The following is an 18,243-nucleotide window of genomic DNA, read 5'->3' as shown; positions in this document are numbered from 1 at the left end:
TGCTACTAGATATGGTGAAAATTGACAGTTTTGACACATGAATTATTCCTGAGGGGAAGAAACTATCTGTCTGAGACCCAAGGGACAGAATGAATAAAGGAATACCTGATAGGGGGATTTTACATAGAAAAAGGCCCAGTGTTATATGGAAATATTGATAGAATTTTATTTTAAGGCACCCAAGGGCAGACAAGGAGAATGTAAATTTGCCAAATGTTAAGCAAATAGAAACAGTATATTTCTTGGCTTAGGGTTTTTTCTTTCTTTGGCTATTTATTTTTATGTTGTTTAATCTGTTTACTGGTTATTGAAGTAAATTTGTTTGTTTGTTTTTTTATGGTAAACATGGACCATCTTGACTTCCTGGGATTTCTCAGTTGCTATAAGCCAAGGATGCAAATAAAAAATGCCATTTATTCTGCTAACGTCCTTAGGGATTTAGTGACAGCAGACAGGGAGGGGACCCCTGGGGAGGGGGAAAAATGACTTTAGGGACCCCAATATCCTGACAGAGACCTGGCTAACCACAGTGGTGACAAAACAGAAGTCACTGTGTATGGAAACATGTGCCCTTCCCCTTTGTTCTCATAGAAGCATGTCCCACAGACCCAGCGGTCATTCTCGAGATAACATCAAGGGACCTTGGAGCCAGCAGGTCTGGATTCAAATACAGCCTCTCCACTTTGAGCTAGTCACTTACTCTGTGAGTTTCAATTTCATTTTAATCTTTAAAATGGAGGAAAATATAGAATTTTGGTTATTAACTTTGCCTGGCTGAGCACCAAGCACAGAGCATGTAAGCATTCAATGAATGGTAATTCTTATCGTTTCTATCATAATTATTATAAATATTACTTGATGCTGAATACTTGATCCCAAAGGATGGCTGCTTGAGGAAAGCAAACTGGAACCAAGGCATTCCTGTAGCAGGCCTTAACACTGACAGCGCAGACACCAGGGAATTACACTTGGCCAAGGCCACAGCACGAGCACGGAGAAGACGGATGACACTCCCTGCAATCGCACAAGTGGCCCACGGTGAATCAAGCCCGAAACAAACCCCGAATGACACGAGCATTATGGAATGTGGGATATTTCCATTAGAAAACTCTAGGAGACTTTCAATTTACCCAGTACTCTCGGTCAGCAGGGCCTATTTCTTTATGGAGTTGGGTCAGATTTATTTAACACATAAAAATGATTATGAATAATTATAGTGCTCCATAAATGTTTACTGTTATGATGGTAGTAGTGGCGGTAACCATCATTAGCATCTTTCAGGTCTACAAATTTCTTTTTTTTTTTTTGTAGAGACAGAGTCTCACTTTACCGCCCTCGGTAGAGTGCCATGGCATCACACAGCTCACAGCAACCTCCAACTCCTGGGCTTAGGCAATTCTCCTACCTCAGCCTCCCGAGAAGCTGGGACTACAGGTGCCTGCCACAACACCCGGCTATTTTTTTGTTGCAGTTTGTCCGGGGCCGGATTTGAACCCGCCACCCTTGGTATATGGGGCCAGCGCCCTGCTCACTGAGCCACAGACGCTGCCCCAGGTCTACAAATTTCTAATGTGCAGCCAGGCTAGGGAATCATCAGATGAGAATTTCAGAGGAAGGTGAAAGGAGAGAGAGAGAAAGAGAAAGAGAGAGACTCTCCCGTCCCATCCCCACAGCCAGACACTCTTCCTCCTAATTCTCAGGTAAAGCATGGGTCTGTGATGGAACCCCCTGGGCTTTAGTTGTCTTGTATGTAAGAGGCCAAAATAGCCCCTCACACTCTCAGAGTTGGGGTATAGACCAGACAACCTCTTGGGTTTGGGTTTAGTATAATTCTAGGAGGTGCTTTCAAATACGCTCAGTGTCACTAGAGCAATCATCTCATGGGGCTTGCCAGGGATTTGTTTCTGTTTATTGTTTTTTATTCTCTGGATGCGTTGGATCTGACCACGGAATGATCACATACACCCCACTACTTCTTGAGAATCTGACTTTTCTAAAAAGCAAACAGCGGCTCCAGTAATTATGCAGAGTACTCATGAAGTCAGTCCTGCCATTGACAATGCAACCCAAGGTCATTATCAAAGTAGGTTTGCATCTACACCTCATGGGCCTATGGTCATGTTTCTTCACCCTGACCATGTCTTAGACTCCCCTGGGGGCTTTTAGGAAGCCCGGGCCTCTCTCCAGACTAAATCAGAATCTCCGGGTGTGGGTCCCAAGCATCTACGAAAACTTTGTAGCAGTTCCTGAGGACATGGAAATACCCCTGGTTGCTCTTGGGCCTTGATTTGCATGTGGGCCTATGATGAGATTGGGCCTTGGGCAGGAAAAGGTAGTTAAAGGAATTTGATATTGTTATTTGATACTGTTATAGAGTATCAGGTTGTCTGAAGTCTGTCTCCTGGGTGGGAGGCAGGGAGCACTGCCACAGCCTCAGGACACCCATTTCCCAAGGACTTTTCTCAACTGAAAGGAAAATAGCAGCCTAGGGTGAGCATCAAGCCTGTGCTTGACAGAGTCCTGGGAGTGGGAGGACCATGACTGCCCTCTGCAGAGGCAGCACCGGTGACCCACAGAGGGCAGGGGCGGGGGACAATTAGGCAAGACAACTAAATGTCTCAGATGCATGTTGAGTATTCTCTAACAGTGAACCTGGCACAAATAAACTATAAGGAAATGCAACTAGTAGAACATTCCAGAGAAATGGAACCCAAAGAGGAAGCCTGGAATAGCTGAAGAACTTTCTGCAAGGAACAAGACAAGACCAGTCATAAATGAAAGTGAGAAAAGGCCAGCCCAGTGGTTCATGCTTATAATCCCAGAACTTTGGAATGCTGAGGCAGGCAAATCACTTGAGGCCAAGAGTTCAAGACCAGCCTGGTCAACATAGTGAGACCTCATCTCTATTAAAAAAATAAGAAAAATTAGCCGAGTGTCATGGAGGGCACCTGTACTCTCAACTACTCTGGAGGCTAACATAGGAGAATCCCTTGAACCCAGGAGTCTGAGGTTGCTGTGAGCTGGGCTGATGCCATGGCATTCCAGTCTGGGCAACAGAGTGAGACAGATTGCTTAAATTTCGAGTTGGAGGTTTGCACCACTGCACTTCAGCTTGGGTGACAGAGCAAAACTCTTATCTCATTTCTCTTAAAAAAGAAAGAAAGAAAGAACGAACGAAAGAAAGAAAGAAAAGAAAGCTGAGAAAAGCCCAAGAAGGTTGTCTGCTGAGATAGAAAAGTAGTCGTGGGGCATGAGGTCTCTATTTCAGGAAGATTCTTGTCCTAGTGGGTTAAACAGGGACACAGGGGCATCAGGGGAAGGGCTACCTTTGTGCTATTCATCTTGTACCATGTGGGTCTCTAAGAAAGAGAATTCATATCCTCAGAGGAGGGAAAAACACACAACAAACACAGAAACTTCCAGGAAAATGCATCATCCTCAGTCTGAGAGCCAAGATGACAGGTCAAGGCCAGGCCTCCACCATGGGTAGTTGTGCATCAACTTGGTTAGGCTATATTATCTAGTTTCTTCATCAAATACTAATCTTGGTGTTGCTGTGAATGAAGGTCTACAAGTGGTCGATTTTAAAAAGGGGGATTACCCTTGATAATATGGGTGGGCCTCATCCAATCAGTTGAAGGCCCTGAAAGGTTTCCTGGAGAGGAAATAATTTTGCTCCAAGACTTCAGCCATCAACTCCTGCCCGAGTTTCCAAACTGCTGACCTGCCCAGCAGGTTCAGATTTGGAGCCTCCACAAACATATGAGCCAACTCCTTAAAATAAATTTCCCTCTCTCCCCTCTTGGCTCCATTCTTCTGGACATCCCTGACTAATACAGCCTCTCCACCACCAGTGAAATGGGGATGGTGACAGCCCCTACTTCATGAGGTAAGGATCAAGCTAGCTTTTGCATGTAAAGTAGTTTAGGGTCAGTATATAAACATTCAATTTCCATTATTATCATCATCATCATCCTCATTGCCAGCAGAGAAGAGGTCTAGTCCACTGTTTTTACGGATAAGGAAACTGAGGCCCAGAAGGAGACAGTGGTAGCTACATGCATGTAATGCTGGTCCTATTCTGAACACTGCATGTGTCTTAATCCTGTGACAGCCTTATGAGGAGCATAATGATGCCATCCCCAGTTTTCAGACAGTAAAACTAAGGAATCAAGAAATTATGTCTGTGATCCATGTCATGTTGACACCAGTGAGTGTCAGCTCAGGGCCCTGGTGTGCCTGACTGGCCCTGGTGGAACAAGCACTCAGGCCTCCATGGTCCCGCCCGGGTTCTCTCCAGGCTTCCCGCTTGGCTGACATGGTTAGAGAGAAGGCCAGGTTTGGTTCAAGTGTGAGTGGGAGCCCCTCTCTCAGAATGGTCTTCTGCACCCTGGTACCAGCTAAATGTCCCAGAGTGAGGCAGTGCTTGCCCCTGATGCGGATGAGAACTGCCTTTACAGACTGGGACCCCAAACGCAGGGACTCTTCGGAGGCCAGGGTATATATGCTATTTTCATGAAAAACTTTGTTCTTTTAAAAGACACCCCACCCCCAACACTGGGTACTCTTTCCTTCTCAGCCACTTGAACCAGTTACCAAGTTGAAGTTCTCTCCTATAGCTAAAGAGGTGAGAAGCTTATCCTCTCCCTCCCAGTCTTAAATTACTAATTAAAATGTCCCGGAGACTTAAGTCCATTGCGGAAAGAGCCTGGGTGGCTTTCTAAAGCTTCTTGTTCATAACCGAAGGGTAATCGAGTCTCTTCTCATCTTTATAATAAGGGTTCTTTTCCCTATGGCTGTGGCCCCTGTTTGGTCCCAGCAGGGGGATGTGGGGGCAGTGGAGTTTAATTATATTCCTCCTATAGGGAACATTCAAGGAATGAGGCTTTGAAAAACAACTCTGCTACCAAAAGGGAGAAAAAAAAATTCAAATTAAGCAAGCTCGAGAAACAGGCATTGCCTTTTGTGTCCTAGAGACCCAATCTAAATATTTAAATTTTAAAGACAGATTTCTAAATGCTTAACTTTATAAACCTTACACATTGCAATTCACTGGGGAGTCAAACATCCCTTCTGATCTGGAATATTTATACGTCTGGGCTAAAAAGCTTTTGTAGTTGATATTTTCACATATGTCATATTCAGTTCTAAAACACAATCTAAAAAAGAAAAATCACACAAAAGAAAACATAATGTTGCCCACAGTCCTGAGGCAAAACAGACTTAGCAGAAAACAGGGTGAATTGAGTGTCTGGGCCACCGGCAAACATTTTGGAAGGGTCCCTTATCTTTTACTAATTTCCCAGTTTTCCTCCTCTCAGCTCTGAGGTGTCCAGTGATTGGCTATTAGTGGCATGGACAGAGCCCCCAGGCAGAAGCTATTACTATGCTGCCTTCCAATGGACACTCCAAGACCATGAGCTGAAAGAGGAGTGAGACACAGGCTCGAAGGTGGATGTTAGTAGAGACGGGATGGTAGGTGGTAAGGTCTTTGTTTCTGGCAGCATTTAAGGTTAGGCACATGGTCTTCTTTCAGATATCTTTCTTGGGTGGGAGACTGTCCTAGGCAGCCCCCAAAGTCCCCTCAGTGTCCAAGGTTCCCTTCTTCCCTTGGCACGACATGTTCTGGGCATCAACCTGTGGGTCTGTGCAGTGCACCACAGTTATAGGGCTGTAGGGACCCTGAACATGGCCTTCCACCTGCCCCCATCTCCCTGGGCAGTGGCCCTCTGCCCTGATTCCTCCATCCCCCTCTGCCCCAGGGTGCAGTAACCCACATGCATTACCCAGCTGGTCTCCCTGCCTCTTCCCACCTCAAACCTGCACTCAGTTTGCAGTTAGAAGGGGGGTGAGCTAGCGTCCATTCACTCACTCCCTCAATGCTATTTCTCATGTACCAGGCACTGTTCTAGGCCCGAGATTTGCCAGTGTACCCAGCAGGTGAGTCTCCTGCTCTGCAGGGCTCACATCCTAGTGGGGATTTGATGCCATTCCCCTCCCAAGAGCAGTGGCATGTTAATAATGGGTAAGGATGACCCTGCTACTGTTGAAGCTTTAAGCCCAGTTATAGGGCTGATGGACAGGTTTCTTGTTTTATTTTGTTTTATTTTTTTAAGCTTCTACTTGACTGGTGTTACAGTGGCTTTGGTCAATAAAGTCTGGATGAAGCTAAAAAAAATTTAAAAACCTGTCCCAGCACTTTGGGAGGCTGAGGCAGGAGGATCAATTGCTTGAGACCATGGGTTCAAGGTTATAGTGAGCTATGATTTTGGCTTCTGCACTCCATTCTGGGCAACAAAGTGAGACCCTGTCTAAAAAAAAGTAAAGAAAAAAGAAAAGAAAAGAAAAATGTATGCTTATTCTTTTATTTCAAAAGCTAATTGTTGGAAATAAAACAGATTCTTTTAAGAGCCCATAATGTGAGCAATAGTTATATAAATGAACCATTCAGCTGTGATTCTAGCTCAATGCCAAGTAGACCCACAGAATGGTGGGCTTCAACCGTGGAGTCAACTTTTCCAAGTTTATTTTTAATTCTTGCTTTTCTGGATTGATGTGAACCGACCCCACCAGCTTATTTGCTTAGCAAAGCTTGGCCCCTCTGGAGGCCCAGCTACTGAATATAAAGTATTCTGATTTGCTACATGAAAGGCACCACATATATGCTGATTGGTGTGGCCCACTCCCGGGAGGGACATCTCTTTGTAGGTCTCCCTCGCTCTGCTCCTCAGGGACTTGGGAGAGGGAGGACTTGGAACATTAATTGCTAAGAATTCAAAGTGCTGAGGTGCCACACTTGATTAATCTGGGCAGCCTAGAAAAATGCTGGCAAGACAGCTCCCTGTCCACATGCACGTGGGACCTGGCTGCTGCGCAGGGTTCTGGGATGGCTGGGGGCTCCCAGTGGGCAGGAGGGCAGAGAAGATTCTAGGCCTCTCCAAATCTGGGGAATAGAGCCAGAACAAGAATAGGGGAAAGAAAGGAGGGAGGAAGACTAGATAGTGCTGTGAACACTGAAGGGAGGAGAGAGAAGGGAGACAGAGAATGCGGCAGGAGGGCGGGAAGGCAGGCAGCAGTAGAAGCAGGGAGGGAGGGAGAATCCCATGGGCCACTGAGCTCCTGGATGCCACAAGGCTGATGGGGGTCTTGGTTGCAGAGCTCAGGCAGGGTGGGCAGTTTCCCCAAAGGTCACTGTGGGCCAGGGCTTCGGGTGTCTCTAAGGAATATGGATGAACCCAGAACCCTGGATAGTGGTAGAGAAGGTCTTGGCACTCCCTCATAGCTCAGTTGGCTACCTTCCCGCAGGTGTCCCCAGGAACAGAATGGACAGAAGACCCTGACCACAAAGACCATTCTGTGTATATAATAATCATATGAGTAGTTAAAACCCCAGGCTCTTCCACCTGACCCAGATCCATAGGTTGCCCTGCTTTTGGGACTCCTGAGTTGTCCACTGGGGGGCACGGAAGTTACTGTCTAATATCCTGTCCCCCTCCTGGGAGTTGGTGCTTTGGTAGCTGTAGCCACAACCCGAACTTCAAGGTAGAGATGCACACCCAGACAGGGCCTTCTTCGCAGGCTGTGAAGACTGCCCTGCCCCAGCATTAGTTGCTGGGATGCTCCTTCCCTGGGTCAGACACTTCCAGAAGGAAGGCCAGGAGGTGGGCGAGTTGGACACATTTTCAAGGTCCCTATTCCTTAGTATGAAAATAGTAGATTCTGTTCTACGATGCCAGAGAAATGGCACGAGGGCTACTTCCCTTTGTCCAAGACACTCTGGTATGGCCTCTCACCCAGCACCCAAAGCTACTGTGCACACAGAGGGCTCACCATGGGAGCTGAAGGGCCAGGTGGGGTCCCTGCCTAAGGGCAGGCCTGGTGGTCCTGTTGAGTGTGGTGATCTCCGGTCCACACACAGGCCCTGAGAGAAGGCTCTGGTTGGCATTTTCTTCTACTTTGAAGATGACTTTAAGTCACCGGTTCTCAACCTGTGGGTCGCGACCCCTTTGTAATGATAAAAATATATCGTGGCATTAGGTAGGTTGAGAACCACTGCTTTAAGTCAACCCAAAAGCTCCCCACAGCTTCCTTTCATGGAGAAAATTATTTAAGGAAGCATGATGGTTTTAGGCTTAATTTAGAAGGATTAAACACCTCAAACATATATTAAAATTGGGTAATTCCTGCATCACTTTATGTCCCACTCAGTAGTGTGGCATCACTATTATTGGCATAATCTTGAAACCATCAAGATTTATTTATTTATTTATTTATTTTTTTTTTTAGAGACAGAGTCTCACTTTATCACCCCCGGTAGAGTGCTATGGCATCACAGCTCACAGCAACCTCCAACTCCTGGGTTTAGGCAATTCTCTTGCCTCAGCCTCCCAAGTAGCTGGGACTACAGGTGCCTGCCACAACACCTGGCTATTTTTTTTTGTGTTGTTGCAGTTTGGCCGGGGCTGGGTTTGAACCCACCACCCTCAGTATATGGGGCTGGCGCCCTACTCACTGAGCCACAGCACCACCACCATCAAGATTTATTAACAGAAGGAAAAATCAACACACAACATCAGTACTTTAACCATCATTAGGAATAAATACTTGCTACGTACATCACATCTAACCTGGCTCCTCAAGAGAGTGGGCTTGCAACATTGGCGTCACCTGGACCCTTGTTAGAATCGCAGACTCAGTGACATGCCCCACAAGATCCCCAGGTGATTCCTATGAACATAACATGTTTTTAAATTTTTCCTTTTTTAAAAAAATTTCAGATTAATATAAGGGTATATACGATTAGGTTACATCTTTTGAATTTGTTAGGAAAAGTCTGAATTGTATGTGAGTCCTTCACTCTGGAGGTGTGCCATTTACCCCTCCTTTGTGCCCATTTGGTGAGAGCTTACTATGTTCCTTCCCCTGTCCTCCTTCCCCTGCTCTTGAATTAAACTGTGTTTTTCTCCCATGTGGACCTGTAGCTGTTCATCTACTAGTTTCAAATGAGTATGGTGGCTGCTGCAGCCAGTTGCCACCACTCTCATGCTGCTAGTTCTTTGTTTTATAGTTCCACTTCCAGGCTATAAGTTGTTCTCCATTCCTACCTCTTTCCTTGCACCTTGTTTCTTTGTGTTCTCTTGTCCTGTTAAGGGATTTGTAGGCAGGGGAAAGACTTAGGAACCACTAAGCCCCGTGTGGTCCTCACTGCAGGACCCCAGCAGCCCTGGGCAAAGGGGAAGAAACTTTCCCAATGGGGGAAAACCCACTTCCAGTCTTTCATTTGATCTCAACGTCAACTGTGCTCTGCTCCCTGTGTGAAGATTGAACCTGGGTGAGATCCAAACTGGGAGACATTTATTTTGGAATTTGTCTTAAGCTATTCACATTTTTTCACCCTCTGCCTGTGACAAAGGACATGTATTTATGAAATAGCTGGTTGGGGGTAAAATGGCTATTTTGTTGTACCACAGAATGTGCTTTTCTTCCCTTTGAGATCCTCTGCTGCTTCAAGGAACAAATCCCCCCAACCTTGCTCACATTAGTAGCATGAGCTAATCAGCTGAAATAACCAGCACAGAATGTTCTTTTATCCTTAAGAGAGAAAGAAAGAGTAAGTTGTATTTTAATTAGATATTTATAACGGTTACAAAGCAGCTCTTCAAGAGAAGTTTTAAGAATTTGGCCTTCCTTCTAAAGCATAACTGTGTTCAAATTATCCTAAAGAGAGGCTGTATATCAATCCAATCCAGTTTGTGATAAATTTATAACTGGATCTGCACAACAGATTTATAACAACAATTAAGCAGAAGGAAAATAGGTCATAAATTTTGGCTGGCACAGTCTGGCATCAGAGAGAAGAAAAGAGAATGGTTTAGCCAGATCGAAAGTCAATAATTTCAACATAAAGTACTAAAGCTATAACAAAAGCAATTTATATGAAAACAAGGGTTTTTTTCCCCTTTTCATCCTTTTCAAAATTCTATATTGGAGAACACAAGGAGCATCCACATGACAAAGGCCTTATTAAATAATTGGTGTGTTTTCTCGATTTTATCAGTGTTGCAGATGGTACCAACCCTTCCCTGCTCCTTCACTATTGAATTTAATGAACATGGCTCCTCTTCAATATGACAAAGGCAACATGGAGAAAAAGGGAGTTCTCTAAGGGACTGGGAGACAGGAGAAAGAAGATTTGAAGGGAGGGAGGGCTGGACAAAATTCCCAAGCCAGGTGATTTGGAAGAAAACTCACGTGGCTGAGAAAGCAGCAGCCTGGAGACATGAATTATAAAGAGCCTTGTAACTGTTTTAGAGACTGAAAGGACAATCAAGATCACTTGGATCACAACAGGTGGCAGGGGATGGGCTATTGCTGGGCAGAACATGTGGGCTGCAAAACGCGCACAGAGTACGGCAGTGTTCTTGGATGTGACGGAAGTTTCTTTCCGCTACAGGAAGTGAATCTGTTATTGACCTTCAGGCCTGACATTTATACTCTTTGAATGGTAGTGGCTGCAATTAGGACCTGCCGACCATTTGGCATATAATGGCCACATCATTTACAAGAAGTGCAGGCTGTTCTAGGCACTGTCAGATGTAGACCTTTGGTTTTGGAAAGCCGGGTTTTAAAAGCTCAGAGGGAAGGTGAGGGTGATCACATAACCAGGAACTGGAAAATAGGAGCTTTTAATCTTGGGACCACAGATTCTATGTACATGAGTGGACAACTACTGACAACCTGGAAGCCATGTACCCTACTCTCAGTTATATGGACTTAGAGACCCACCCCTCCCCCATTCAAGGTCTGAGTGGTTCACGTGAGGTCCCCTTAGACAACAACTCCAGGAGGGGGCAAGCTCACTGTCCTTTGAGCCCAGTGAGTGGCTGAGGGCTGGGTGCTATCACTGAGATGGGATGAGACTTCTGCTGAGAATTCCGGGAAAGAGAATCTTGCTTTATTATGCTAGAGATGAACTACCTCTCCTCGACTCCCATCCTCAGCTTACATAGACATTAGAGGGTTTAAGGAAAACTTGGCAAAGCAAGGAGTCATCAGTCTAGGAGAGTGTGTCCCAAGCCATTCCAAGCAAAGGGAGGGGGTCCCCAATAGGACCACTCACAGTGATGGGGGTAGCGGCCTCAGGCTAGCAGCCTGGTTTCATTCTCCTTGGTCATCTGCTTATGCAGCAGAATTGCTCATTTGCCCTCTTTGCCTATTTGAGCAAAGGAAAAGTAGTTGGAGAGAGATGGCAGGGCCAAGGACACAGACACCATTGGTGAGGACAAGATATGTGTTCCCCATGGACACTAAGGAAGGCATAGAAGCTCGTGCCATCTTGCTAGTAACCTGTTCAAGACAGCTCATTTCTCACCAAGCAGCCATGAGCAGGAGCTGGTGTCTGGAGCTGGAGCCCATCTCCTTGTTAGGAAATTCTGGAGTGGGGATGTCCCGACAGCTCTCCTCCATCTGCTCCACTTCAGGGACCACCTTAGAATCTCAGGGAAGGTGCTGAGAGCACCCCCAGGAAGGAGGGGTTTGGGGATCTGGTCGTAGGCCAGAAGGTAAAGGAGAGGAGAGTGTAGAAACAGATAACCCCTCCCCAGGGCAGCTTCCTCAGGCCACTGGTCAGCCTGAGCTAGGGGACAGGACAGGGTTGAATTAGATGTGAGACTGAAGTTTTCATCTGGACCAAACCAAACTGGTCTGGACATTTTTTTGAGACAGAGCCTCAAGCTGTCACCCTGGGTAGAGTGCCATGGCATCACAGCTCACAGCAACCTCCAAATCCTGGGCTCAAGCGGATTCTCCTGCCTCTGCCTCCCAAGTAGCTGGGACTACAGGTGCCCGCCACAATGCCTGGCTATTTTTTGGTTGCAGCTGTCATTGTTGTTTGGTAGGCCTGGGTTGGATTCGAACCCGCCAGCTCAGGTATACATGGCTGGCGCCTTAGCCGCTTGAGCCACAGGCGCCGAGCCTGGTCTGGATGTTTAATGGCTAAAAGTAACGAGAAATCTTTAAGATCTGTCTGAGGTACCATCAAGGGAAGGGCAAGGAGAGCCATCACGGCATATTTAAAGGAAGTAATTGGAGGAAACACCAAATAGTTTCCTATTTTTACTCTTTGAGCTCAGACTATTCAGAATACTGGCAACGCAGCTGTCTCAATACTTCTGGATGAGATCCTCCCTGAGAATCAAGTGTGTCCAGAGTCATAGGGTGGAGAGGCAGGGAGAGGTAACAAGCCAGATCCCAGAGACAGGGCTGGAGCTCCCGCAGGAGGCCACACCAAAAGGCAGCCCTGCCCTCTGCAGTTTTGAGCTCTGGGATAAGCTCCAGGAGCCAGCCTGGGTTGAGATGTCTGTCTCTGTCCCTAGAAGGGTCCTAGAAGTGCACACAGCTGCTTTTTCTCCTGGGGGGTAGCGCACAGCTCCCATCTGAATCTCACAGGGCACTGCTGTAAAGGGAAATGGCCCAGGGAGGAGAAACCCTAGAGCTCAAATGCAGCAATCTCATGGACAGATACGCGGGAGGGGCCACTAATGAGGCCTGGGACACTACAGGGATATCACGGAGGAGCTAGACCAGCGCATCCTCGGGTGGGGGGCGGAGCGGGGGGGGCAGGTCTATAGAGCCCCGGAGTCTGGCATTAACTGGCACTCAAGAAATATTTGTTGAATGGAAACCAGCAGGAAAATGATAACAAGTCATACTTTACATGCAAATTTTTAGGAATATTTTTAGGAAAATATCTAATGTGTGAACATCTAATCTGCATTTCCATGTTCAGACAGATGGCCCATATTAACAGAGCTCTGATTATAGTAAAAAAAAAGAAAGAAAGAAAAGGAAAAAGAAAAGAAATGAAATAAATGAAAGCGGAAGGAGAGAAGGAAAGAAAAGGAAAAAAGAAAACCTACAAATACTCAGTGCGTGAGCACCCTGTGTGAGGCTATACAAGGCAATGCTGCTGTGACCGTCACATTTACTTATTTATTTGTTTACATTTTTTTCTACATCGTGGGAGGTGCAAAACCAGAGACATGAACATACAATCAAAAAATCTGACCCCAAGGTCCCTTAGAGCGACCCATACAAGCACAGGCTGCATACACTATGGGGGCTGCTCTTTGCAGCCACTGTGATCAGTCCCCCACAAGGAAAGGAGCATGGTGGGTTAACTGGCTGCAGCCAAATTAATTTTTTAAAAAAGACAACCTCTATTTATTCCCATTTCTCCAAGGCCGTCCCAACTATTACCTAGAGAAAGAAGGTAATGGGGGTTGATGGCTGGGGTGGGGCTTTGGACCCTGTGTTTTCTTAGAAGAAGATTGTGGGCCTGACAGTCAAAGGCTGTCTTCTCAAAGTGGATCCAGGGACCACCTGCACCTGAATCTCTGGGAATATTTACTAAAAATTCCTGCTCCTGGGCTCTGGCCCAGAGAGCAGCTTTGAGGAATTATAACTCCTGAGGGCAGGGCCCTGAAATTCTATATTATTTAGAATATGTATTCTAAACGATCTTCCCAGATTGTTCGGTATATACAAAGGTTGAAAAACTTTCCCTGCCATAATCTCTTTTTTCGCCTGTGTGGCCTCAATGCCTTGTGATATTGTGCACAGCCCCATAGGAAGTAGGAAGAAGCCCCATTTGCAGGCTGGAGGGATTAAAGGTGGCCAGACTTTGGTGGGACACCATCAGCCTCCTTGAGGTTACGGCCAGTTATGGCCATGCCAGAGGTAAGGGGTTTGTGCGTGCGGGCCTTCAGATGGACACACTAACGTTGCTCCCAGTAAGTTAACATAACCAGACATGACTATGGGTTGTAGCTGGTGGGACAGAATTCCAAAGCCTGGTGGCTCTCTAAATGACACCACACATTTTAGACTCAATAATTTACTGCCTTTTATTTCCCTGGAGGGTTTTGTTTGGAAGGGAGATACTATTTCATAGCCATAACTTATTGTTTCTCCATTGGCGATTAAATTCCCTGAAAGTAAGGACTTGACTTCTGCCTGTTAGAGCTTGGCACTCATTACCCAATTCCAACTCCTTTATTTGACCTGCCTTCTTATTTATTTGAGGCCAGGGACCAGACTTCCTTCTAATGTCCTCCTAGGACAACATCCTAATTGTCCTTTGAAAATCACCCTCCCAAGTCCTCAATCACATGACTTGAGTTTGATTGACCTTTGGACTAAGGTCTGATTGGTAAAAGCCCATCACTGCCCCCACTTCCCTGGCCACAATAGCTGGTTCAAGAATGGGCAGTAACCTTGGCCTTCTGGTTTGAGTGGCCCTCATGACTCTTGCTGAGAGTTGTAGGCCACAGACCCCCTCTTCTCCCTCTTCTGAGCATGGAAGCAAGTAGTCCTGGACACCTTTGGCAGGCTTCCTGGGGCTTCAAGGGGACAGTGTTACTGAGAAAATGGTCACTCTAAGAAAACATAGCCAACAACTGGGGAGAAAGAGACTCGTACCTCTGCACAACTTTGAGGCCTTGATAAAGTTTTGCCTGAGAGGGTCCATTAGGTGTACTCATAAGTATGAATTTAAGAGTTTTTCCTTTGTTTCAGCTTACATCAGTTTGGGCTGGGGTTTTGTTACCTGTAACTAAGTGCATCCTAATAGATGTGACTACCAGCTCCCCTTCCCTCTCTTCCAGTGAAGTGATACCCCACCGTCTTTGCTCACTCCCCTTCTCCTTTCCCCAATTTAAAAACAAATAAATAAACAAGTATGAATAAAACAGAATAAGATATGTGGAAGGGTTATCTGGATTCATGGCTTGTTGAGATTCTATGCCCAAAGAATATTGATTAATGGATCAATGTCAATCTTAAGGGAAGCTCTGTCCTGTTCAACATTTTAATCAATGACTTGGATAAAATAGGAGACATGCTTAGTAAGTCTCAGATGGCACAAAGCTGGAGGAATTGCTAATATAACAGATGGCAGAATCAAGATTCAAAATTATGTTGACTGACTTGAACAGTAATAAAGATAAATATAAATTCTTGCTCAAAAAATCAATCATATAAGCAGTGGATGGGGAGCCCCAGCCTGGCAGTTGTCGCAATAACACAGAACTTGAAATTGACCATAAGCTTGCATTGAGTCCAAAGTTGAGTAGATAAGTAACACAGTGAATGTAGTTTTTAAAGATTTAACAAACTGCTGCGGAGAAGACTAACCTTGCCTCCACTTCCCCAGTAGGATGAAGTGGAATTTTCTGAAGTGATTTTTCCCTCATTATATGAAAAAAATTTTGTAATGGCTCCAATAACAGAACAAGTCACCTTCCAAAATTGTGACTGTAATAACAATTTTATCAGCATGTAATAGGAAGGACTCTTTTATGGTGGTCTTCCTTTTAAAGCACATATTTTTAAAATAAATCTCTTTAATCACTCCTAAGGCAAAGCGATACACACATGGGCATTTAGGGAGAAAACTAGGAGAGAAAGTAGCTTAGCCCAGCCCCCTTGTTAGGTCTGCAGCAAGTCCACCCCGAGGGGCCTTGTTTAGACGGAACACTCAGAATCCAGGCTTGGTGCTGCTGACCGGGCCCATTTCCTTCCCGCATTTATAGACCTCTATGTCTTTGTTCCTGTTTCAGGTTGGTCCATCTTGTGTCCACGCCTGCCTTCCAGCCGACTCCATTTCTGGCTCCCCTGTGCCTCCCTCTATGCATGGCAGCTCCGTTGCAGAGCACTGGGAAGGCCTGCCTCGGCCCCAGCCCCTGCCCTTCCCCCGGACTCCTTCCTGGGCCTTTGCAGCCACCCACCAGCAGGCCTGGCATCGCGGACTGGCCCAGACAGGGAAGGTACACGTACAATTTGTCTTTCTTTTTCCTTCTGTTCTCATCATTTCATTTTACTTGCTAACCCAGAGAGATGGGGAATGAAAAAAAACTGGGGAATGTTCCTATTTGATCTTAGAAACTTAGGATGTGACTTTAGCAAGTTATTAAAATAAATTTCACTTCTGCAAACACAAAATCAATTGCCCTGTGGCCAGGGCAAGCTGGGCAGCTGGGCCCAACTTGTACTCACATGTTTCTCCTGGAAAAGATCCACCTCTTTCAAGAGCTTCTCTTGGCAGTCAGGGTTGGTAGCCAGCAAGTAGGTGGCAAAAGAGAGCGTGTTGGTGACAATCTCATAGCCGGCAATGAGGAATATGAAGGCCTGGCCCACGACTTCATCTACACTCAAAGGCTGGGACAGGGCCCTGGGTGGGCGCTGTCTGGAGGGATCCACTTGGCATTTGGTAGAGGAGAAGACTTCTCCAACGATGTCAAAGTCCTTCACACCCACAGGGCTTGAAGAATTTCGGGCATCCAGGACCATTTGGAGGAAGTCTCTCCGCCTCTGAGGGACAAAAGAAGAAAATGCGTATGTTGGTGGTCCATCACAGGAGCCAAAGGAGAATAAAGGAGGAAGATAGATACATAGGTGTAGCTCTTTTTTTTTTTTTTTTTTTGTAGAGACAGAGTCTCACTTTATGGCCCTCGGTAGAGTGCCGTGGCCTCACACAGCTCACAGCAACCTCCAACTCCTGGGCTTAAGCGATTCTCTTGTCTCAGCCTCCCGAGTAGCTGGGACTACAGGCGCCCGCCACAACGCCCGGCTATTTTTTGGTTGCAGTTTGGCCGGGGCCGGGTTCGAACCCGCCATCCTCGGTATATGGGGCTGGCGCCTTACCGACTGAGCCACAGGCGCCACCCGTGGGTGTAGCTCTTAAAGAGCTCAGCGGGAACAAGGATCCTCCTGGCTGGGTTATCTGAGTTGGTGAGAGTCTGGACACTGCCTGAATGTCCCTCAGGAGAGCACGGCTCCCACAGATCATGGAGCCACCAAGAGCAGCCAAGAATGCTGCTGCAAACAAGGACCAGGCCGTTCTATTTGGCTGGTTTGGAGAGTTGTTGAGTCACTTTGTTAAGTCAAAAAAAAAAAAAAAAGTAAGTCAAGGGACAGCATGCACAGTGGCTGTCACTTCTGTTCAAACAGTGAATGTACAATGCGTGTATAAAAGTGCATGCCCGTCTATGCATAGGAAATACTCTGCAACTTCCATACCCAACAGTTCCTGGTGAGCTGGAGGAGGAGGGAAAATAGGGGCAGGAGCTTTCATTTTTTCCTTTATACAGGTTTGTGCTGCTGGTTGGTTGGTTGGTTGGTTGGTTGGGTTTCCAACAATAAACATCAAAGCATGATTTCCACTGTTCACTTACACACAATTTAGGCTGATATGGGCAGCGAGGTGTGTTCCTCACATGGTAGAAAGTTAACAGAACTGGGGTGTGGGGAGGAAACTGGATTTGGTGAAGCTTGTCTTCAAAGTCTGTGGACTGTGCCTTCTGTGTCCCTGAGCCTATGAGCCTAGTCTCTTTGTATTGGTTCCTTTTTGTTCCCTCCAGCATCCTTTACCCCTGCAGTCCCTAACCCCACAGATTGCAGACATGTACCCGTCCATGGCCTGTTAGGAACCAGCTGCACAGCAGGAGGTGAGTGGCAAGCAAGTGAGCAAAGCTTCATCTGTATTTACAGCCACTCCCCGTTGCTCACATCAGGGCCTGAGCTCTGCCTCCTGCCAGATCAACAGTGGCACTAGATTCTTATAGGAGCGAGAACCCTATGCATGAGAGGGATCTAGGTTTCGTGCTCCTTAGGAGAATGTAATGCTTGATGATCTGAGGTGGAGCTGAGGTGGTGATGCTAGTGCTGGGAAGCAACTGCAGAAACAGATTATCATTAGTGGAGAGGTTTGACTGCACAGAGACCATAATAAATCAGTTGCTTGCAGACTTATATCAAAACCATCCCTTTCTCTCCCTGGTTCATGGAAAAATTGTCTTCCATGAAACCAATCCCAGGTGCTGAAAAGGCTGGGGACTGTTGCTCTACCCCATTTAAGTGGTCAGAGTTTCCTTACCATTTTCCCTACCTTTTTATTTTTATCAGTAGTTTGCATATTCTTAATGTTTCTACCACCACTAATTATAACAATAGAAGCATTTCTATATTGCTTCAGTGCTAACAAAGTATATTCCTGGCATGTCCCTTGTTTGAAATGCTCCCTAATGTGATGAATGACAACTGATATGTTGCTTTTTTTTTGAAGTTTATGGGACTAAAATGGCAAAAGGAGAGTATCAGATCCACCAGCAGAAAAATATTATGATTTCAAAGTACTTTATGAGTAAAGTACTATAACTTTACGAGTTATACTATTTTCTCAATTTA

At 46.0% G+C, this 18,243-nt stretch overlaps 1 protein-coding gene and 1 non-coding gene across 3 annotated transcripts in view; both read right to left on the bottom strand.

Moving 5' to 3' along the window:
* TBXAS1 (thromboxane A synthase 1) overlaps window positions 1-18,243 on the bottom strand; it is a 170,085-nt gene that overhangs the window by 44,832 nt on the left and 107,010 nt on the right. For both annotated transcript variants that reach the window (XM_053609040.1, XM_053609041.1), the window contains one exon: window positions 16,054-16,368. In XM_053609040.1, coding sequence (XP_053465015.1) covers window positions 16,054-16,368 — 315 coding nt within the window. The remainder of the gene's footprint in view (window positions 1-16,053; window positions 16,369-18,243) is intronic.
* On the bottom strand, window positions 13,060-13,188 carry LOC128560595 (small nucleolar RNA SNORA70). Its single transcript, XR_008373077.1, has one exon. It is a non-coding gene; the product is annotated as a small nucleolar RNA SNORA70 (small nucleolar RNA).

This window comes from Nycticebus coucang, chromosome 11 (genome assembly GCF_027406575.1).
Source record: "Nycticebus coucang isolate mNycCou1 chromosome 11, mNycCou1.pri, whole genome shotgun sequence".
NCBI classification, from domain to species: domain Eukaryota; kingdom Metazoa; phylum Chordata; class Mammalia; order Primates; family Lorisidae; genus Nycticebus; species Nycticebus coucang.
This window is presented reverse-complemented; position numbering and strand designations above follow the sequence as displayed.